The 23,843-nt window shown below is 43.8% G+C and overlaps 2 protein-coding genes across 2 annotated transcripts; both read right to left on the bottom strand.

Moving 5' to 3' along the window:
- Positions 1-1,096: 1,096 nt before the first annotated feature.
- On the bottom strand, positions 1,097-3,068 carry chac1 (ChaC, cation transport regulator homolog 1 (E. coli)). The gene is made up of 3 exons (XM_071521071.1): positions 2,445-3,068; positions 2,236-2,271; positions 1,097-2,071 (listed from the first exon to the last, which is right to left on the bottom strand). Exons 1-3 carry the CDS (start codon positions 2,613-2,615, stop codon positions 1,667-1,669), a joined length of 612 nt encoding a protein of 203 aa, XP_071377172.1. The 5' UTR covers positions 2,616-3,068; the 3' UTR covers positions 1,097-1,666.
- Positions 3,069-7,707: 4,639 nt separating this feature from the next.
- dll4 (delta-like 4 (Drosophila)) lies at positions 7,708-18,141 on the bottom strand. The gene is made up of 11 exons (XM_071521070.1): positions 17,702-18,141; positions 17,294-17,554; positions 16,831-16,888; positions 15,880-16,143; positions 13,625-13,685; positions 12,051-12,181; positions 11,658-11,827; positions 11,335-11,554; positions 10,043-10,781; positions 9,390-9,498; positions 7,708-8,887 (listed from the first exon to the last, which is right to left on the bottom strand). The coding sequence occupies exons 1-11, from the start codon at positions 17,753-17,755 to the stop codon at positions 8,882-8,884; spliced, it is 2,073 nt and encodes a 690-aa protein (XP_071377171.1). The 5' UTR covers positions 17,756-18,141; the 3' UTR covers positions 7,708-8,881.
- Positions 18,142-23,843: the final 5,702 nt, after the last annotated feature.

The raw sequence follows: 23,843 nt of genomic DNA, 5'->3' as shown, positions 1-23,843 counted from the left end.
CTCCACAAGATGGATGCCCATACTATTACAGACGCACCACCATGTTTAACAGTCGGTAACAGACTTTGTGGATTGAAGGCATCCTTTGTACGATAAAGGGTGAGAGGATTCATCAGACCATATTACTATTTTCCATTGCTCAGGAGTAGTATTAGCCAGATAAACATCTGGAGTTGTGCACCATCACATGTCAGGACTGCTGACTGGCTTAAAGTGATGGGGATTGTTGCAAAGCAGCGCACGGGCACCTGTGTGGTCTTCTTGCCATGTGCCAAACTTTAAAGACTGACTGTACATTTATTCAGAGATTTCTTAACACAGATAGTTTGATCTTGGCCTGACTAATACCTACAGAAACACCCCACAGACAAACCAATCAAGGCAATCTCTTACTTGAAATTACTTTAATTTTAGTAATGGTAATATATTTTCACATGGATTGATGCTGGCCTATAAGATTTCCTCTGTATGAGTGCCTCAGCTTGCTCTTCCTGGTGCACTCTGACATACCCATGGAGCGGAGTGTAAACACAGGACTTCCAGGTCTGGGCTTGTTCCCGGCGAGGGCTTACATAAGACTGTGTACCTAGAGAGACTCTTGACTTGAGTCACGTCCAAGGTACAAGCTGCTCCAGCCAATATCTGGGAGTGTCTGATGTATGTTTGTATGCGTGTGCTGCAGGTCATATATGGAAGTCAAAGGTGGTGTGTGCACACACCCTCAAATTTAATGCTTGTGTACGTTCTCTGTATGCAGTGCATGTGACTGACATATCCAGCAAATGTTTGCACTGACCCTTGTGTCTAGGCCATGTGCTTTCCAGTAAACAATATTCATATCAGGCTTTCTGGTTTCACCATAGAAGGATGTGATAAATCAGCACATGGGGCCCCTGTTTATCAGCTCCATGTTACTATGTAGATAAACCATTTCATGTTGCCATTGTGTTTTCCTCACCAGAAACAAATCTAGAAAAAGTGTGGTGTAGCTGAAAGTTTCACTTGGATGAGGTTATCATGATACTACATAATTTATATTTCATGTGCTGGAGAAGTCAGTCACTCGTTCATTAGCTCACATCAGAGTGGGACACAAACAACAAAAATTCATTTTGACCTTTTATTGGAATTTGCCGTTACACTGGATGGAAACGATGCCATAAGCAAACCTTTTAAAACAAAGGCCTAAAACTTTTTAACACATCACAGCAGCCATTTGATGACAACAGTGTAAACCGGTTAACTTCCACAACTGATGGTTGCACCGTCTGCATGTACTGGACGGAATCTGAATTGTGCAAATGAAAACCGTTAACGCCCGTTAATAAATAGTACACACTAGCACAGGTGCTGGTGGCAAGTCAAGATCAAGAATGAACAAATTTGAGAACCAACTTTTGGTAACTGGTGCACAAACATCTCCCAGGTTTTACAACACAAAGTTACATGAAATCATGCTCAGGTAAAAACCCATGTCACACTTAATATCATGCTTCACTAGCATTCGATGGCATTTAGTACACTGGATGGGATTCTGGGGCCACACAGATTTCACAAAAACACACAACATAAGGATATGAGGACCTCAACTTGGATTATAGGTGTGATAGATGAAAAGCCTCAGTGTGTGTAATTTGTAGTGTATGCATGTACTATCAGCTCTGGTTTACAGTAGTGAGACAAAGGGTACGGGCGACCGGGCGGCCAGCAGGTAGGGCACCGTGGCCAGGGCTGCTGCCTCGATGGAGAACAGGTGGGGGTCTTCCACCTGCGGGCAGAAGCGCCTCATGAACTCGGCCAGCCGGAGGAGGTACTCCAGGTTGTGGCCCGTCTTCCCACTGCACACGGCGATCTGGGCGCCGATCTCCTCCGGGCTGGCCGGCCCCAGGTACAGGGGGTTGTCGGAGGTGGCGATGTACACCAGGGCCTGAACCGGAGACTCCCCCTCGGGGAAGAAATCCACGGCCCTGGTGATGTAGCCGCCGCAGGCCGTCTCGCGCACGTTGAGGTACTTCAGAGACTCCTCGACCTGAGAGCCCGTCACCTCGAACGCCACGCCCCAAGTGCTCGCCTGTGAAGAGGAAGGGGAGAGAGAGAGAGACACGTTAAAAAGTCATTCCCATCATTCTGGGAGAATATGATGATTTCATTTCTTAAGGCTGTCAATTCAATTCCCGAGCTGCAGACCCTGCAGCATCACTAGCAGACCAATAGGAAGTAGGGCTTTCCACTTACGTCATTATCCTCTATCAGCGTCACCACTCTTCCGGGCTGCGGAGAGAAGAAGAAGAAATGGGTCACGTCATGGGACAACGCCTGATGCAATCTGAGCCAAGCAGTTAGCAACCACATCTGGGCGTAGTACTAGCAACATTGTAAGTTTGATAGCCAAGATAAGCAAACATGATCATGAGCCAACACAAGCAAAAACATAACCATCTTACCAAGTCGTCATTCCCGCGATGGAAGTTGTCTCCATGCCAGAAACGTCTCTTGTAGCCTGTGACATAGCCGACCTTGCTCCTCTTGTATTTGAAGTCAGGCTTCCACACCAATGACCCGTACCCGAAGATCCAAAGACTGGTCTTCCCGGCAACGATGTCTTGAGGCTTCATTTTGATCGGTGGTGTTGATGACGTTCAGATGAATCGATGGATCACTTTTGACAGATTTCGTGTATCGGGCCAACGGGCAGATAACTAGCTGGCTAGCGTTAGCTTCCTCCGGTCTAGGAGCAGAGGCACGGGTTGGCTCACCGGGATACCGCGGACGGTATTCGAGCCCAACTGCTTGGCAGTTGTGAAGATGGAATTTCGCAGTTGATTTTTCCTTGCACGATGCATGCCGGTGCCTTAGTGTTACCGCATATTGCCTAAAAATCCATGGCAGCCTTCTCGGCTTTCAAACCTAAACAAAAAACATAAACCGCCTTGGCCAGCTGTCCAGCCAGCCGGTGACAACGCGTTTTCTCAAAGCGAACGAATTAAATATCGAGGTCTAATCAATACTGGTGTGTCAAACGCCTTCCTGTCTGGTTATTCTCTGCCAAGTCACGACGATGATTTGAAGCGTTTCCTCGATAACATGGTGAAGCAGTGCTTACGTATTTATACTGCCTGAGACTGATAGGCGTGTCTAAATCACAGCACTGGACCAATAGTTTTAAAGATAGATGCATCCTTCAACGCATTTTAACGAGTCAGAGTCCGGTGCGCCAAATAGGGAGGAAATCCAAACCAGACTCGTTATGCTATTGGCTCAAACTCCGATTCGAGTGCACACCCACATCTCAACGGGATTGGTCTATCATCCGTCACTCCAACCAAATCAATGTCTGATTGGCCGACTGTGTTGTCATTCTCTACATATATTTCCATATAATTAGGCTTGATCCTGGCTGATGCAACTTCCCACAGCATTTCAAGGCAGTATCAACCTAGCAACATGCCGAGCCATTGCATCAGACTTGATCTAGGAAACACTCCCTTATCAAGTCGGATAAGTGCAGTCTTATCTCACAAGATGTGCCAGGAAAAAGGAAAAATAAACAATGTGAAATGACATTGAAGGTGACACTTGTAGAACAAAACAAGTAAACAAAAAAACACTGATACCGATGTATTCAGGGTGGTGGGAGTGATCTGACCTGAAACAGGACTAATGCAAATCACTCATGACATGTGAGCGAGCGTCCTGAGCGTCCTACATGGATGTGTACATGAGCCAGGACATGTGAGGTCTGTAATCCATACCCTCAAGTCAAAGATCCAATGGCAAGATCAAGGCCAAGAGCCATGCCACTGACTACTAAGTATCATCCTCTGCCTCTCCCTAACCCCGCTGCCTTCAGGTGCAACCGGTGAGTAAACTGTTCAAGTAAGAAGGTAGGCTGGTGTGTTTTTCTCTTCAAATTTCCCCCAAAACCTTGAATCAAAATGTATGCATTTAGCTGACATTTTTATCCAGAGATTCTTCCACTAGGGACGCTTTGAGGAGGCACATAACTGCTGATGGACCCATCATTGGTTGCTGCAGTCTCTCTCACCACTAGGCCACCTTGCCAGCATGTCAAATCTTATGTTAACAAAGGTTTATTCACCCAGAATCACCCCATCTTTGCAACAAATTGAGCCAATGCTAGGAAAAACATGAAAATAGGCAAAATCTTGTCTTGTTGTTGACATCCTATAAATAAGTAATCTTAGGGACATTGTTTACTATGCTGTAGTTGGCTGTATCATAGTGTAAGTATTCAAACAAGAGACAGCTGGCTCTCAAAATGGAGCAACCTAGTGTTCCCTGCCCTCCTGCCCCCTGTACCGCTACAAAAAAAAAAAAAACATTCCTCAGGAAACACTGAACACAGCGGAGACACAACAAGACAGACACAGAGAGAAAAGACCTGATCAAATGTACAAAATAAAATCCAATGCTCCTAGTAGGATCTGTTCTATTAGCAGAGACTCATCTGTGCTCAATACATAGATTATCTATAAATAGCGGCATTATCTGCCTTGATAAGAGGCCAGACAACTGTATCAGCTCTTTAGAAGTCTAAAGCACTACACAATGCGGCCCTTTGAGTGACCCTGTGTCATGCACAAGCTCTCATCCCATCATGCCATGGCCTTTCATGCCCGTCCTCCGCCCGAGCCTGCTGCTATCTCTGGGATGCTCTCACTACGCTACCAAAAGCCAATGAAATCTGTGTAGAATTAGCCTCGGTTTCTCAGTTTTTCTGCAATTTTTTCCCCCAACTCATAAGATATACAGTATTGTGCAGACATGCAAGAGACTGACCTAGTTAAAGAGCAGGGGCTTACAGCATACAGCACTCCTGCAGCAGTAAAGGTGGTGCTTGTTTTTGGGATGTGATGACCTAAACATTTCTTGCATAGGTCAGGAGTTAGTGGCTGGGTCAGTGGAGCGGGACATGGCTATCTAAAAGCAGATCCTTAAGAAGTCAGCTGTCCCTGCATAGTAAACAACATACATTATACTGTATATCTCTGATCGGTTTCTCCTAAAAAAAAAAATGTCCCAACTGCTGATTAGATCTGGATGTGCCTTGGATTTTTATTTATAGCTGAATTCAAGATCATACAAATCAAAATAAGAAGCCAGTTTACATGATCAGAAGTGTGAAACTTGTAACACTCTGCTGTCTGATTAGTGTTACTGTAGACTTGTTTTCTGAACTGGAGTGTACCTAAGGGTTTAATTTGGACTGTACTGGCCACAGTTATTTCCTATGAGTGGTTTTCTTACTGACACCTAGTGTTAATTAATGAGACAGCTACAAGTGCAGGGCAGAGCAGGATTACAGAAAATGGGATAACAGCATCATGTATCATCATACTCTGCCACACATGCATATACCCAAATGACTTTCCTCTGTACTTCTCACACATAAAAGCGTTCATATTCAAGAGCCGAATCAATCTCTCATCACCGTGACTCCAGTTTCCAGGAGGTCCGGTTGTGAAAGAAAGCCAGGAGTGGAGCCAAGGAGCAGTGGTCATTTTGTGGTCTTTTGGTTTATGTAAAAAAAAACCAAAAAAAAGCACACTGTGGGACTACTGTGTTTGAAGCATTGTTTTCAGCATGTTTCTGTAGAAAATAACATCTGCTTGAGAACGGCACCGGGAGAGTCGTCACTGGAAAAACCCATCTGTGGCCGTGTTATTTAGAGTGAGATCCACATTTCTGGTTGCATAAAGAGAGATAGGGAAGATTGGAACTTCATATTCAAACCTGCTTCCTGATTCTCAAGTAGTGACATCAATTCACAGATTCCCCCCCCCCCCCACAGAATAAATAGTGTTGATTAGGCCGTTTGTCTACCCCACTCGCTTGTTTTGAGGCTGTTTCCTGAAAAACCCGAGTCATCTGCGCGAGTGAGTGCAGATTGAAGAAAGAGATGCGTGAGAAAAGCAGTTGGCCTGCGCCGGCATGTTCTGCATTTTTTAATCAGGGAGGAAACAGGAACTGATGTCACCAGGTCACAAACAGGATGCTGTGATTATAACACAATGAAAATGCTTGGCCATGCTATGGAGACCTAGAAGGCCAAAGAGCGGAGCCCTAGCATGTGTATGCCACTGTGAGAGAGTGTGAATGAGGATGTGTGTATGAGTGTGTGTTGTGTCTGCATAACAGTGTGAGTCTGATCATGGGAAGAAACTGCAAGTGCTATCGGGCTGGGTCAGGTATCAGGCTAGAGCTGAAGGGTTTTATCAGATGATTAATAGTTGTGATAACAAGTATGTTTTTCCTTGAGGCAGGCCGGAAGCTTCCTTTTCCAAATCCGTACTGCTCCGAGTGCAAACTTTTCTCACACACACACACACACACACACACACACACACACACACACACACACATGCACACACACACAAGGCCTTAGATGAGGATGCCCAGGTCAACAGACTAACAGGATGTGTGTGAGGGAAGAGCCATCCAGATTCTCTGTCGGGTGTTGATTGCTGCTGATTAGGGGGTGTTGACTGTGGCAGGATTGCTGTTAATTGGAGGCATGAGAGGTTTGTGTTTGATGATGCAGATGACACATCGCCTGGACACGGAATTGGTTTTTGCGATCAAACACACTGTGTCACAGAACGGTAGAATATTAGGAGGACGGAACGGCAGCGTTTTCCAAAAGACGCCGAGGGCAAAGGGCAATCGCATCAGTACCGAACCAAGACAATAAATCACAGTGGATAGTCGGCACGGCTCAAGTTTCTAACCTCACTTCCAACCCTTTTTGTGACATGTAACTGATAAGTGGAGGCCGCCTGCTCCTCATGGAGAAATGGCACCCAGCCCCAGGAGAGCGAGACCCAATGAGAGCCCAGATTGCTGTGACAAGTCAATAAAACTTTTCTGAAATAGTGCGGAGGGTGATCTCTTCGTAGCAGATCCTCTGGCTCCCATCTGGTTTCCCCTCCCTCCGGTGACGGCCCCAGTGCCAGGCCCTCTCTCTCCAGCTTTGTTTGCAGGAGTGGGTGGTACAGGACGGGGCATTGAGATATTGCCCTTAACCCTGAAGGGGAGTCACTCAGTCAGGCAGTTGGGGAGCCTGCGACTGCTTGGGTGTTTTTATGGGAGGAGGTCTGTGCACTCTGTGTGTCGTGCACACGGGGCGAGAGGCCTGGCATATGCCGCTGTTTTTATGGCACTACAGAGTCACTCCTCGCTCCCCCACGGCATCTGTTTGGTTGGCTGTGTGTGTGAGTGTGTTAGGAGGGGTGGGGGCGTTCCCCTTTGCCCTGTGCCTGGCTTTGTTTCGCCATTTCCAGCTTGAGGGGGTGGTATCCGTGGAAACGGATTTGAATTTCAAGCCAATTTAGGGCCAGAGAGAGAGAAAGAGGGTTGGGTGAGTGGGGTGGGAGCACAAGGCGTTTCCAGGAATTACTTGAAGTAGTGATGCAATAGTCTGGTGGCTTTATACCTACCTAATGCCTGAAACAGCATGATGTTATGTGAATGTAGGAGAGCAGCTGGATTTCATATTCATAAGCCTGTTGATAATTTACAAGAGGTCTAGTTGTGCAACATTAGGTATATATTGAGTACAGGATGAGATATTCGAGCTGCATCACTCTAATTAAATCCAGCCTTAATAAAAAGAAATACAAGACACATGCGATCATCGTTTGTACTCAATTTCATTATTTAAAAACACCTCAAAAATAATTTCCTTTTTTCCATTCACTGACATCATCAAATTAAAAACAGTTTTGAAGGAAGTTTTATTCTTCAGAAGTTTGGTCCTTATAAATATGCATTATATACAAAATAATATTATAAAACATATAAAGAGCAGTGTGTCATATTTAAATTAAACTCTGGAAATAATCATCATTTAAAAAAAAAAAATTACATTATTGGTTCTGTATTTTTTGAAACTTGTTATAGGCAGGCAGTGGTGTGACAGTCTTTTCTCCCCGTTTTGAGTCTCTTTGTATTTCTCACTTGGGTTGCATAAAAACACTTTCTATGCACGTTTTCTCTCCCCTTTCTCTTGGATCTTGCTGGCACAGCACTGACTATTGCGCTCTTGTGGTTTTCTCTTCAAATCCCTGTTGATTAAAAAGTATTTTCCCCGCTGTTTTTTGTAGTGCAAATGATCCAAGAAGAGACAAGGGCACAAATTTAGCATTCAAACCCCCTCTTTTAAGGCTTCTAGTGAATTTGGGCTGCATACAATCTTCACCATTGCATGGAAAAGTCCAACCAGTCATTTTCGAATGATTGACAGTTGAAGATTATTTTCAGACATTCATAGCTCTCAGTGTTTGTGTGGTTGGATTTTGACGGTGGGTGAGTTCACTCGTCTCGACCCTGAGTCTTGCATAGCAGGCGAAGCTGGCAGGAGTGGTGTGGGGGGAGTGGGGGGGGGATTGGGATGGGTCAAATCTCAGGCACCTTTTTGACTGTTTGATTGGTTGGCTGTCAAAGTCACCATGATTATCACACAAGGCCGGGTCAACTACGAGGGGCAAATGATCCACCTTCACCTCCTTTTTGCTGTCCAGGACGGTCAAGATTCATTATTTTGCTGACGCTCTATCAGTCTCCACACCTTGTGCAGTCAGTCCATTCGCCAGTCCAGTTAACCATTGCCACAAATGAGAAAGGTCCTTCACTGTACAGGTTTTGCATACAAACACTCGGTCAACATAAAAGTTTCTCAATTCTGTTCCTTTTCGTGGAGCAGAGGTTCTGCCCTCTCCAGTTCTCAAGTGTTCCAGAGCAGCAGTGGACGTCGAAAACAATCTCCAGTCTCTTCTCAGCGTTTGTAAACAATCCAGAATACAATATTCTGCCTCGATTGTGTCTTTCTCCTCGTTCCCTCGCTTTCAGACCCCTCCATAGTTTATACCTGGGGATAGAGAGAGGAAAAAATAGATTAAAGATGTGGCAAAATGAGAAGCAGCTCACATCCAAAACTAGCAACTATCGCAAAGCTGTTTTAACTATTATAGCTCATGTGCTATCATCATTCTATTTTGCTTGGAAAAACAAACATTTTAAAAATGAAGTACCACAGTGGTAAAACATAGCACCTTTGAGACCGAGCAGAGCCAAACATGTGTGGGGAATCAGGATCAGTTCAGAGTTTAGGTCATCACATTGCCAAGATAAAGAATAGTGACTGACCTTTTAGAATTTACAGAAAGCAATAATGCATGATTGGGCTATTATGCATCACTGGCTTAGCTTCAAATATGAGAATACTGGCCTCCATATTGTCATACAAAAAGCACCATCACCTGTCATAAACATTGGTGTACTAGTGAGGAATAGCCTGCTTGGGACGACATGAAGTGCTTCAAATGGGGGATCTATGGAAATGCTGATGAAGACATGATTTTTTGGCTTACCTCAGTTGCTATGACGCACTCCCTCCTCTCCTCTGCTATAACAAATACCGACTGGTACATGGAGTCTCTTGGGGAACATATCGTTGATATCCTACACTCTGGCTTTTCACTGCAAACACAAATCACACTTTGTGTTAACACAAACTAGAAGCACATGGCAGAGCTATGCATTAGACGGGGCGTGATATACTGGGAGACAGCAGGGAGGATGGGGGATACTGTATAGCAAAGCAATTGTCAAATGTAAACTGTGTGTAAATGAAGAACAATGTATGGTCTCCAAGTTTGAAAAAAAACCTAATTGTTAGTTTATTTATCAGTAAAATGCCTTAAATGCCTTTGGACAAAATACATTTTATACATTAAAAGCACATTTTAAATTATTTGTATGTGCATGAAACCAAAGGGAAGTAGTGGCAAGGTTTAAATAATACAAGGCATTGTGTGAGTGAAAAAAAATATGGAACCCCTTCCCTATTCACACAATGAGTACAGGAGACCTACAGCGTGAAGTAATGTGAAAATTATATGGTCCATTCTCAGAACACTTCCACTGATATTACTCATGTACAAGCAGGGGATTAGATTTGCATTATTAGTATGGTGAAATCCATTGAAGAGCTCATGCACTGTGTGAAAATGGTTCCTCTTACCTGTACATTCTACTCAAGGGCATTTTGTCTTCTAAACACTTGTCGTAAATAAGACTTTTGTCCTCTTGCGACTTGTCATCCTTGAAGTCCTTTGATTTGGAGTTGTACGAATCCAAGTGATAGTTTTTGTGGATAAAGTTCGACTTCTCTGAATCACAGTCCACCTCCAGGCCGATTTTCTGGTTGGTGTTTTTCAGCTGGGACGCTGGGATCAGGTTATCCCTCTGAACGTCTGACATGTTGTTCATGGTCTCTGTGTCGCCCCTCTCCCTCTGCGCCTGCCTGTGGATGTGCCTCAGGGCCAAGCCCACCATGCACAGCAGCACTAGCAACGCCACCAGCCCCACCGCCAGAGACACCGCTGCCCACTGGAAGCCATCTTGGATCTTTGGGATGGTCACGGGGAAGGTCACGGCGGCGAAGAACTCGCAGTGAGGCCCGGTGAAGCCCGAGGGGCAGATGCAGGTGGCTGGGGGCTTGCCCGGTCCGCCTCCCCCGGTGCAGAGACCCCCGTTGAGGCAGGGCCGGAGGGAGCACTCGTCCAGCGCTCTGTCGCAGTTGCGTCCAGCGAAGCCCGGGGGACAGGCGCAAGTGTAGTCGTTGATCCGGTCCAGGCAGGTGCCTCCGTTGACGCAGGGGTTACCGGCACATTCGTTGATGTTGATTTCACAACGCTGGCCCGTAAATCCTGCGCGGCAGCTACAGACTCGCATGCCGCCGTGGATCACACACAGACCGCCTAGGGAGAGGAGACGAAAAAAGGTTAGGGTCAAGGTATCAGGATTCGCTAAAAGAGACACAAAAGCAATTGAGAGACTGATAGAGTAAATGCACACATAACCATAATACAGGTAGGAGAGTCAGGCCCCTATTGAGTCCAAATGAGGCGTTTCCAAATGCGCAAAACTATGATGGCACTACACTTCCTCATGAGGCACTCTCAATTCACACATCTCCATCGACTCATCATTGGTGTCACCACTGTGCTGTGTATTGTTCACCCAACACACCAGAACAATCCCAGAGTCCTCCATGTTTACGAAAAGACAGAAATCGAGCTACATTGGATATTTGTCCCCTTTCATCAACAACCGCAGCGAGCAGTAGTGACATTTACAAGCCACCGCTCAGAGCTGCGGAGTGTTTATACGGAGGACAATAGACACCAAGTTCCCACCAATTCCTGTTGTTCCACACTGCTTCCAGTTGCAGGAATTTGGGGGGCGGCGGGGGGGGTAGAAGAGAGCGAGGGGAAGTTCAGAAAGGGGGGACAAGGGGGAGGAAGACCATACCATTAGCGCAGGGAAGCGACGTGCACTTGTCCACTCTCTTCTCGCAGTTGAGTCCGGTGTAGCCGCGGGGACACTCGCACATGTAGCTGCGGCCATTGTCCTTCTCCCTGCACTTGCCGCTGTGGAAGCAGGGGGAGTCGGCGCATGTCAGCAAGCTGTGCTCACAGTGGGACCCCTCAAAACCCTGGGGGCACTCGCACATGTAGCCGCTCTCCAGATTCTGCAGGAATGGAGAGAGAGGACAAGGAGTTAGTTACAGCCAAAGTGTGTGAATATTAAAATATAAAGAATCTATCTATCTATCTATCTATCTATCTACTTACTGTGCATATCCCTCCGTTCCTGCAGGGGTTGCTGTCACACTCCTGCATCTCCAGCTCACAGTTGACCCCAGTGAAGCCTGGTAGGCATGTGCAGGTGTAGCTGCCCTGGCCCGTGTTCATACAGGTGGCGCCGTTCACACATGGACGGTGATGGGTGCAGAAGTTCAGGTCTGAGGAGAGAGCAGTGTTTGTTTACAGGGAGCCTGCATGGAAAAAAAAGCTATCTTCCCTGAATGTGGATAAAGCTATGAATGGAACGGTTCCAGCTATTCGGTTCAGAGGGAACCTAATTTACTAATGCCTTCGAGTCAGTTCCAAATGAAAACAGTATACAAGTAATATGAGCATGTCTTTTAAAGGGATAGTAGCAGTGGTCCAAGTTGTGTAGTATACCTTGGTCACAGAATAGGCCTCCCCAGCCCTCCTGACAGTTACACTGCCATGGCTGCTGGCAGGTACCATGTTTACAGGCTGGGTACTTCTTACACTCATCACAGAATGTGCCTTGCCAGCCTTCTCTGCACCTGAAAAGTGACAAAACATATTTTGATTGATTACTTATTGTTCATATTGATGGAGAAACAGGCCTGCCAATACCATATCTGGATCTGCCATAATTGTTGCGTATCGCATTAGCAGAACCACTTAAACCGGACAGTTTCAATTCTATTAAACATGCAATCAGTAAGCTAAGCCTCAATGAGAGCAGACAACTTGCCAGTGCTTTTATGGCCACATCGTGGATCAGCTCACCACAAGTTGATGATCACATCAATCATCAATCAGCTAACCAGAGTTATATGGCTGCACTGCAATTGGCTGAACTAAACACATCATTAAATGCTCACATATACCCATCCCAGCAATCAAGTCAAATTACAAAGTGTGCAACTTACGACGCTAAAAGTAATACCTCTCTACAGTAGAACCTTTTTTAGCATATGGCTTTTTTTTGCATATGATAGCTGCAGTGTGGATTCACACATCGACACTGGCAAAGACGGTTTTCCCAACCTCTTTTATAAATAAGTGCCAACGGTCAAAATTGTTTCTTGAAAATAAAAACGATGGGAAATAATGGTATTAGCAGTATCCACATTAGAGTTTGTATAGGTGTTAGATACAAGTTTTTCAAACAAGGTGTCAAACTGATAGCAAGTGAATGATGCAAGGGCAAACAGAGAGGCCAATATTGGGGGGGGGGGGTTAAACAATCAAGGGGGTATGTACAGAATACTAAAGAGTAAAAATGTGCTACCAAAGTGAAATATCGCTTTAAGGATTTCTGGCAGCAAACAGACTGTCAAAAAGACTCCCTTTGCTCATGTTTCCCAGGGATATCCAGTTCTCAGTGGGGTGTGCAGCAACTTTGTCAAGGCAGGAGATTGTGGGACTTAAGATGTACTTTTAACCGTCCGACATTTTTAGCTGAGTGAGCAGAGACATGGGAGCAGCTTTAGGGTGTTGGGTATCTAAAGGGTTTAACCTCAATTTGGGTCAGTTTTAGTGGTGGGAATGATGGATTTGCGGCTAAAAAGAGGGCAAAGTAGGATTCAAGAGGAATTTCTCACAGTGAGTGAGTGAGTGAGTGTGTGAATTTATCCTTGTTAGTTGGAGCGAGTGAGTGAAGGAGACAGAGACAGGCTAGTGACAAGAAGGGAACATGGGAAGCAGAAAAGTAAGTCAGTGATGCAGAGAAACAAGAGAGGGAATGGACTGAGAATTGGCTCGACTTGGTGAACTTCAACCTCTCCTGATGAAGAGTCTGGGCAAGAGTAGCAGTTGACTTGAATCCATTAAGGATTAAATATCCTCTCTGAAGTGAATATGACAGTGAATTTGAAATTAAAATGGAGATGGAGAAATACCAGCAATGCCTTCCAATGGGTGTGACACACCCTCTTCCCATAGGGATCCCGTACAACAGCCCACCCCTATTTCATCACTTCATGATTATTTTTACTTACACACACTCGCCAGGTTTGGAACAGTTTCCATTCCTCTCGCTGCAGCCCTCCAGACAGATAGCTAAAGCACAGAGAAGAACACAGACATAAGTCCACTGGATCACATGGTCACATTTTCTCTCAGCTGTGTGAATGAGTGAATAAGCAAGAAAGACTTGTGATATAAGATATTTACCAATGTAACTTTCTAAAGGCAAATAGGCAAGGCAATATATCAAACATTGAGTATTATAGTTTTACAAAGTAACATGGTATTATACAATTTCATAACCTTATAATATGACAAGACACCATAAGCACCAAGAAAACTATTCAAATGTTAGGTTTATGAGCCAGACACTCTGAAGAAACCCCAACACATCAAACATGGTACAGAGCCATAAGTTTCTTTAAATAGCCAACAACTGCCATGAGCCTATAGGTAGAATTAGTTGAAGCCTCAATCTGTCTCAACTTTCTTCAAAACCCTAAACCGCACATTTGATCTAAACCTGTCGGTCACACCCCCCAGCTGCCACGGGGAAATCGGTTAAGGGTTTGTTTGTCCTGTTTAAGTGTACGGTCTAGCATGACACTGATTCGCAGGACAACATATCAGGCGACTGACGGTAAGCGGCCGGTTTAGTGCCGAACAGATGCTTGCTCTCAATAGCAGACAGCTGTCACTATTGTTGTTTGCGGTCTGCGAGAACCATATTTGCAGCTGCTACGCCGCGCGCCCAACAATGGAAGGGACTAAACATCGGTGGCGCGTGGCGGATAATAATGCCGCGATTAACCTTGGCGCGTGCAGCCGCCCGGGCTCCTCCTATGAATGCCCGCGCACCACCCCACCTCCCGGATTATGTTACCGGGCACGCGCGTCATGGAGTACCTCCTGTAGGTATAAAAACTGCATTTATATAAAAAAAAAAAACGGATGGTACCGGCTGTCATTTCTGATTGGCTGTAAATCACATTAGAAACACACTGTAAAATACCTGACAAAGGCACACCTGTGAGCGCGTAACAATTAATGAATGCGCTAACGTTAAATCATCACCTATGCATTGATTAGCAACCAAAACAAGAGAGAGAGTTTAAATGGAGAGAGAGAGGGAGAGAGAGAGGGAGAGAGAGAGAGAGGAAATTATAGTGTCTGAAATAAGCCTAATTTATCTTTCTCATGTATATTTTCTGTAGTCAGCGACGATTGATGTGTCTATAATTGCAGCACGTGAGCCCATCTGGTTAGAATTTGGCGCCACAGTCAAAATAGCACATGCCAATTTCTCTTTCACCACCTAGTGACAACGATGACAGATCCGCTGTCACCCATGTGGTCACATCCAGCACATGGTAACTATTACTTTCATGGTGTCTCCTTCCAATCTACTCTTTGATTAATTTGTTTTGGTGAAAAGGGCTCTTGGTATTGTCAAGCCAAATGGCATTGGGCCGTGCCACTAGGCCCATTCAGAGCTATCCAAAACATAGGAGTGTTGGGCTATGATTTGGCCAAGTGGGTTTGCACAAGAATAATGTGGCTGTTGTCAAGCTAAGCTGCCTGTCCCTTAACCAAAACTCAATGGCTGCTTCCACTGAAATTACAGAATTACATCCAGGAATGCAAATCTCTCTGAAAATGACATTCTACACCAAAATTGCATATCAGGCTTGCCAGATATCCCTGCGTCATGTCTGACTGCAGCACTCAACATCCTGTGGCCTTAGGCTCTCTAAGGAGGAAGTATGGATTAGACATCTTATATTTTAATAACCACTAATATCTGATGCTTGTTGTGTGTGCTTACAAATCTTTCCTGTCTTTAGGCACAAACCAAATACAGTAAGGCCAAAGGTCGTAGGCTACACCATGGAGGAGACTGAATTATCTTGCAGCTGGCACCGTATCAATTCAGGAAGAGATCCTATGAATGTCCTCCGGCTCTGAGTTTTTCAAGGTAAAGACCGTCCATCAAAAGGCATGTGATCCTACCCAAGCTTCCATCAAACTCCACAGCTAGGCCTATACACAGATTTCACTATTTACAAGTCATTCACAGATGTTTGCACGACCCTCTTGTGGTCAGAAAAACACACCAGCACAAGCTCAGAGCAGCAGCGAACTACAAAACACCAATTTCAACAACGACAGATAAGTTGAGGCCAACATATTGTTCAAAAAGAGAGGAGAAACAGACTGCAGGCCCAGTTCTGATAGACATTGAGCTAGGCGGGCATGAATAGTAGAGGTTCTCTGGTTGATTGCTTACGTTCTTCGCAGTATTTCCCCTTCCAGCCGGGCAGACAGGATAACTGCCCGTCACGGGTGCAGGTGTAGTGGCCAAATCGGTCGTCCCTGGGCGTGCATTTTTTGGAACAACTTTCTCCGTAGTAATTTTCATTGCAGATGAACCGGTAAGAATACCTTAGCTCTGTCTGCTTCCCGGTCTGCATGTCCTGAGACCAATCAGTCCCTTCGCCCAGCTGTCTTTGGATGGCAAAAAAGCTAATCAAAAAGTCTGGGTTGTTGGTATCTGAAAGAGGAAAAGAGAGAGAGAGAGAGAGGGAGAGAGAGATAGAGAGAGGTCAAAATTATAGCAGGGTATAGGCTTACAAATTGTTTTTGTCCCGAGTTGATCATACATGATTCTATGTCAAGAAATGTATCCTGAATGGATGTGGGTTCAAAAGTCACCCAGCCTTTTAAAATCTGCTCTCTACCAAGCTGCATCCCTTATCAAAACCCCATACAGTCAAGATGAAAGATAAACTCAGGTTGAAATTTCCTCTTTCTTTCCGTCAGCAAAAACATTCCCAGGCCCAGTCCCCTCTTCCAAAGGGCGGAACAGAGTAAGGTGTAAAATACAGGAAGATGTAGTCAGGGGCTTTTGGCAGGCACTGTGTATTCTCACCAAAGCCCGCAGCTCTTTCCCACGCCAAAAATAAACCAAAGGAAGTTCAATTGTATTGGAGTATAAGAATGAAAAAGGTGTTCTGAAGTTCATAACAAAGGAGTGAATAGGCGTGAAAATGTGTCAAATTATGAACAATTAACAATTGGTAGCCATGACCTGTTAATGTTGAGTGACTAAGCAGTATTAAATAGCGTCATCTTTGCTTTTTGTGCATATAATTGTGCAAAAGAGTGAACTGGTCCCAGGTCCCCAAGCGTTAAATGTGCAGAAAGAGCTCCCTCCTGTGGTGTAAAGTGTTGCACTTACCTACAGGTAGACTTTCATAAGGTGAATGCCAGGCTTCAATTATCAGAGAAAATGACCCCTGAGGAGAAAACACAAGCAGTTATTATCCATAGATCGATATTATTTTTCATAAAGCCCATAGAAAGTACACCAAAGCTTACATGTTTTCTTTTTCTGCGGTATTTGTTATGGTAGACTACTGACTATTGACAAGAGCTTTCTATTTCAATTTCACTTCAGGCTGCATAAAGAATTCTGTTTTATAATGCTCATTACATGTCCTACTGCAGTTTGAAATGAACGACGTCGTCGCAATCCAATCTGTTTGTCGGCAGAGTATTACCTAATGATAATGGATTAGGCGAGCTGACCAATGACCGGTGCGCTCCCAAAATGCACGAGCAGTTCTGAACAACTATAGCCTAATAGTGGTCGTTTGGTGTTATATGACGAATGAAATTGAGCTATTGCTTCAAACTCTTACCGGCCATCCAAAGTAGACTGGTAATTGAATTGGTCTATTGAAAGTGCCACCGTCCTTGGCGCTGAAAGAGTTTGTCCCCAGCACCGGTGTCATTGTACTTCCAAAGATGCAGTCACCTGGCGAGACCACAGCCTGGTAGTTCTTCAAGCAAATTCTAAAGAAAGTCCTGCAGTTGGGTTTGCATGCGTTTCCGTTTGCCAGCAAACCTTTGTAATTTTTAAATTCGTGAAGATCAAGCTCAAAAACACCGGATCCAAATACCTAAAAGAGAAGGAAAACAATTTTAAGAAAACGTCGTTGCGCTTATGAATCTTTTTTTTTTTTTTTTTACATTAAACATCTCCATCTGTTTACGTCGAGGGCTGGGATACAGGACCACCGGGGAGATGCATTATCCCTCCTTCATACCTGTGTTATCAACGTGGTGCTGAATGCGATGGTAAAGGTGAACCAAGCTGCCATCCTTCTCGCTTCTCCAGGGCAGCCGCGTCACCAGCCAATATTGCCTGTTTTTTTTTACAGCAAAACCTCTCTATTCCAAAGTATTTACACCAAGGTGAACAGGAGGGAAAAGCTCTAAAACATATAGAAATCCTTCTTCACTCCCAGGGAGTTTTTCCTTAGCTCCTTGTTGGTGTGCGTCAAAAGCGTCCAGGGGAAGCGTTTACAATCTCCAAGTTATCCAAAAGGTGAGGGAAGACCAATATCCAAGCCGGGCTTCTGTCTGTCAGCAGGCGTCTCCTCGCATGGTACTGTACTCCACAATGGTCACGTCGCTGTGTGTGCGCGGCTGAAGGCTTGTTTTGGTGCTGAACTTGATGCGTCAGTGCGCCACGGATGTTCACCGCTCGTCTTATTACTAGTGAATGAACCCTGGAGTGTCTCCTCCCAGATATATAGACTTGCACTGCGCTGCTCATTACATAAACTGTCAATCAGTCCACTGACGCCGCCCACTTTACATATTCAACCCCCTTCCCTCCCAACCCAACAACAATTATCCAGATTTAATACCCACTGGCACTGTGCTGACTGACCACCATGGATACCGGGCGATTATTAACAAGCCCCAACATCTGTTGACTTATTTATAGCGCGCAAGACGCAGGACGCACATGTACACATTAAATACACTGAATAGGGGCAAAGGAACGAGAGCCGAAACTTAGAGAATGGAAAGCAGGAATTCAATTACTGTCCCACTCCATCCACCCTTTTGGCCCCTTGGTTCCACTCAATTGCACGGTTAATTAGCCCGTAGCGTTGGAGTCGTGCGCACCAAAGGACCATTTCCTCTCAGACCCCTAGCTGCTCTCACTGGGTGTGGGCTAATAGCCTATGCATCGCTCTCTCGGGGTGTAGCACAAACAATGAAATAAAAATGGCATTAAAGAAAATGTCTTGAATGTTAGGTTTGCTGCTCATATTAAATTATATATATATATATATTACATATCACCTATTAAATTATCACCTATTTTTTATGCAGACTCACTGGCAGTTACACCAAGGTAGAGAAAACAGCATATTGGCACAACCTAAATTAACCTACATTATATTTTGGTGTTTGCTGGTATTAATGTTGAATTCTGCTAAGCACCAAAACATACCGTTCAGTTTTACGCATGGCACCCTTTCCTATACATAACTCCTTTCCAACCAGTTTTCTAAAACGTTATTCAGGGTGTATTTCAGTTTGTTGGTGGCGTGTGCCCCTGGCTGCCCACCCATGCGTTTTACGGTTCAATGGCAGCGTGCCTCCTATTGTTGAGACGCGTGTCCCTCTCTCGCCCTCATGCGGGTGTAATGTGCGGGACGGGAGACATAACTATTCAGCTGTATGCAAATGAGCTCTCTCTCTCTCTCTCTCTCTCTCTCTCTCTCACTCACTCACTCACACACACACACACACACACACACACGCTATCACCTGCATCCGTAAAATTGGTTTATTCTTCTTCGTGGCCTTTAACAACTAAGACGTATGACACAGGGCCTGTTTCCCATGGTGTAGGATAAAAGGTTTAATTTGATGGCCTGAAATTGCTGGCGGTGATGCGTGCAACACCACTGTGACTAATAAATTGATAATCCCCCCTCTCCTAAATCATTTTGCCCTCACGAAAAACAACTTTAATAACCCTATAATATATCTTAGAAGAATACTCTATAAATATCACAAGTCCCTATTGGAATATAATAGGAAAAATACCATAAAGTATTATAATGTTTCTATAAACTCACTATTAAATACCACAGATACACTATAAGTCCCTGTAGGATTATTACAGGAATATTAGGGTGCCCTCCTGAAGCGACAATAATTCTAATTACACTATAAAATTCAAATTAATATCCAGATTTGCCCCAGACAAGAAATATAGAAATAAAAGAAATAAAACAGCAAATTATAGGCTTATTATTGAAGTCCTATAGGAGCAGAATTGTATTCCAAACAGCCTACATGATGTTCTGGTTCTGGGGAGTTTGTTTTGTCCGAATACTTGTCCACTAATTAATTCTTCTCAGTGTTTTGCCTATATATCCAGGGGTTGTTTTTGATAATCTGAATGGGTGTATTTGTTATTCGATCGCCCGTGTCTCTCTCATTTACCATCTGGTGGGAGACTGGCTGCCCGACGCACCGTCTTCTATCGTCTGTTCAGGGAAGGGACTGGCCAATTTTCCCCTGTTCCTCTAAATTCTGTCTGGCATCTTTTGAGCATTTGCGGGAAAGAACTACAGTAATAAAATGTAGAAGGATACAATGCGAATATACCACAGCAAAACAGCATGCGGCTACAGTAATTCATCAAACATTAGAAATCCATAATAATACCATAGGAGATACAATACCATTAAGTGCTATAAGATCACTATAAACTCACTATACTGAGTAGGCTACCATAGACACAGAACATTACAGTGATTTTTTTGTTAGGGTTGAACTGTTGAACTGTGCATCTAAATTAATTGTATGCCCTATACTTATGTTGTATTAAAGATAGATTACTTCCCCTGTAAATAAAGTAGCATAACAATCTGAAACCCATTCTTAAAGTCATGATGTGATTATCATCAGCTACACAGAAACACAAGTCCATCAATCTAAAAGAATACAGCCACTCATTTAATTCCCCTGTTATTAGGCTATGTCCAGGATTAATTTCTGGTTTGAATTTTGATAGCTGTACACTGGGTTTGTAATCTGTTTAAATCAATCTGCTCTGGCAAGCTCTCACAGCTTTTCTTGGAAATCTGTAGTGCCCCTAACAGAAACCAGAAGCTCCAAAAGGCCTGCAAACTCTTAACAGTTACTCTCCTAAAAATAACTTACTTTCATGATCGGTTTTATCTATGAATTAATGGAATATATTATGTTTATAAAGTTGTTGTAAGTTTGATTGTTTCTGAAGGGAAAATTGGTTATCGTGCCTTTTTATGTGGTCTATACTTGATCTCTGAATATTTGTGTTTCATCTGTTGCTTTCATATGGAAGCTGTGCGCTGCTGAGAGTGAAAATGGAGAGCATCTATATTTGTTCAGTGTTTATATGAGGCAGACAGTGGATTGGCTGAATGCTTGTCATATTGACACACCTGTTGTGTCTCTAATGCGTCCACAGAGAAACAATGCCTCTGGCTCGGCCGGGGCATGCCAGCTCTTTTCTGTGTCTGTGCACTCACGATTGCTGATTCTGATACTGACTTAAAAATGTGGATGATTAATTGTGATTTAATGTAGTGAGATCTCAGACTGAAAATAGTATATATCCAACACTTTGTTTAGAATATCTCTATTTGAGTATTCAAGCGTTATTGTTAAAAGTACAGACTGGTTTAGTCATGATATTATGCTTTATAGAATAATTGCATTGCTGAAAATATAATATTTGTGTTTTTCCGCACTCATTTTTCCAACTTGTTTGATATTCTGTCTGTCTGTTGTGTAGCAACCTTATTCACCTTCACATCATGTGTTTGGCTGATATTATGGATGGACAAATTGAGTTGTGATTCCAGGTTTGCCCTCATTATTGCACCCCCTGTCTGGCCAGTAATGGTTTCTAATGGCAAATATAACCAAGCTTATCTCCTTTACAGCCATATGTCTCCAGTCCAGCTAACATAAAACTGCCATAAAAGTGTGACAATTGCAGTTTATAGTAGGTTTAACAAGTGAGCACAGCTGATAGCACAAAATTTCCTGGACTATGTGGAAAATCAAATGACATGTGAGACTTATGGTCTTTTCCACGCAGCTGAAACAAGCCCTACATGCCCTTTACTGTAATGCTGTCAGTGTCAGATGGCCTGTGTTGTTATTGTGCTGCTTGCACTAGACACAGATCTGACCTATTGAATTAAGTGCTATGGCCATGTTGGAGATAGTAAGCTATTTTATCAGTGATAAATGTTATAAACGGTTTAGGGTACAGTAGTTCATAATGTTCTTTTGAAAGACATTTGTAAAAAAAAAAAAGAAGAAAAAGTAAGAAATGTATGAACTTCTAAACAGAATTTAGGAAATTTAAACACATGTCACTTGATGTCTGCACTCACAAACTCATTCAAAGGAGGAGTTGAGGGAGAGCTGAGTTGCTGTCAACACATGCTTTCTGCGGTCTTATTGAAGCGTTTGTTTAGAACATCCTTCACTGAAAAGGGATTGTTTTATTACACTCTTATGCAATGCCAGGCAGCAACTGGAGCCTACAACAAGCCAACTGCTCTAGCGCTGCTCATACCAAGGGTGTTTGGACCCATTCACCAAACCACAAGCTGGGGCCCTGCATATATTAAGATGTTGTATCAAAGCTTTTATCTTTACAGCAACACAGCAGGGTCTGACTGACCAGACTTTAGTTCCTGATCTAGGCTTCATCTTCTGATGTTGTGTGTGTTTACAAGCTTGTATGTGCATGTCAGGCTAGTTGAAGAAAGCATCTAGCTTGATGTCTCTTCAGCGTCCCCCTGCCTTCTCCTGTTCAGAGAGAGAGCCGTGGGTTTGCAGGTCCAGGCCAGATTGTTCAGTCTGTCTGACTGATGGCTTTCCAATTGTTCGAGGATTTGAGGGACGCTGTGGAGAAAGCCCTAGTTCCTGTTCTCACCATTCTGGCCGGTTCTCATGAATAAACTGTGATCTTCTGACAAGGAAGTGTAAACAGGTTGATTGCTTGGAGAACGGACACTGGAATATCTATTGTTGTCGATGGAATGTGCAGAATGCTGTTGGATTAAACATGAAGCAGGAATGCCGCGATGACGTTAGCCTCTGCTTTTCATCACGTGTTTTTTATGAGTCTTTTGAAAATGAAGAGAGAGATGTATGCTCATACATGTCTAATGCAACTTCAAAGGAATAGACAAATAAATTCTTTGATCAGCTCATTGTGCAACTATACAAGAAGATTCACACCTGTCTCTCTCTGTGTGTCCCAACATGTATTTAATTAACTTAGAGACATGAGACTACAACTAATCTTCTCAAATTAGACCAAAGAGCCACAAAAACCTGGTGTATTCCTTTGAGCCATTGTTTGAGTCTATTTCTCTTTCTTTGTGTGTTATAAAGACATTATACAAAAACTCATGACACTCCAATGGCAGAGAAGAGAAGGAAGGAGAAGATTCTTCATCTGGGCTCCATAGTGCTGTGCAAGCTTTCTTACTCGACTTCAGTTACGTGTGGTTTGATTTATTGGATATTTTCAGTTTTACATCTTAACTGTAGTGACAGTGAAGACAAGAAATGAAAAATGAAAAGAAACTCTTGGTATCAGACAGCTGACTACACATGGTTTCATTTAAAGCCTTGGACATTGTCAATTTTTACATGTCTTTACCAGATACATGATTTGGATGTATGTTACAGAAAAGTCTGACAGAAGTACATCATGTGAAATAGATTTAGCCTCCAGGTCATGGGTATATGACAACTGATTGAGTTAACGCTATATAATACATTTCTATGAGGTCATATTTATCTGATAGCCCTGCTGGCTGATGGGCCACCTGTTATATTGATCAGGAGGCCCCGGCCATATTTGCTCTCCTCTGTTGCTGCTCAATACAGCTTATGTTTGAAGTCCAGCTGGGCTTTATCGTAAAAGTATTGTAAATCTTGATTTAAGTGAAGGGAGGCCAATATGTTGCAGCAGATTGACATTGACGTTGGCAGTAAGACCAGAGGAGGCGGGTGGATTTACGACCTGCTCTTCGGACTCACAGGTTCAGTTCCCGGCTGTAGGCTGGATCCCTCTGAGTCACACCTGAAAGAGCTCCCAAAAGGAAGTTACTGGTGACCTACATAAAAGAAAGTCAGAGAAAAGCAGTCGTCGGATTTGAGTCTCTCTGGATTTGTCATTTACTCCAGTTACAGGTGAAGGAAATGGCCTGGAGAGGTTCAGCAGCTAAGAAGTGTTGGTCTCTTTGATGAAAGCCAAGTGAATGTGTAGATTTGGGGTTCTAAAACCTTTCTAAAACCTGAAGTTTTTTATGCTGGATTTAATCATATTGCTGCCTTTCCATTAGGGGGACCCAACAGAAT

This window comes from Centroberyx affinis, unplaced genomic scaffold, assembly GCF_046629955.1.
Source record: "Centroberyx affinis isolate AG114_WGS23_722 - 3 ecotype Tasmania unplaced genomic scaffold, CSIRO-AGI_Caff_v1 ptg000854l_1, whole genome shotgun sequence".
NCBI lineage: Eukaryota > Metazoa > Chordata > Actinopteri > Beryciformes > Berycidae > Centroberyx > Centroberyx affinis.
The sequence above is the reverse complement of the archived record's forward strand: the minus strand, read 5'-3'. Positions and strand labels throughout refer to the sequence as shown.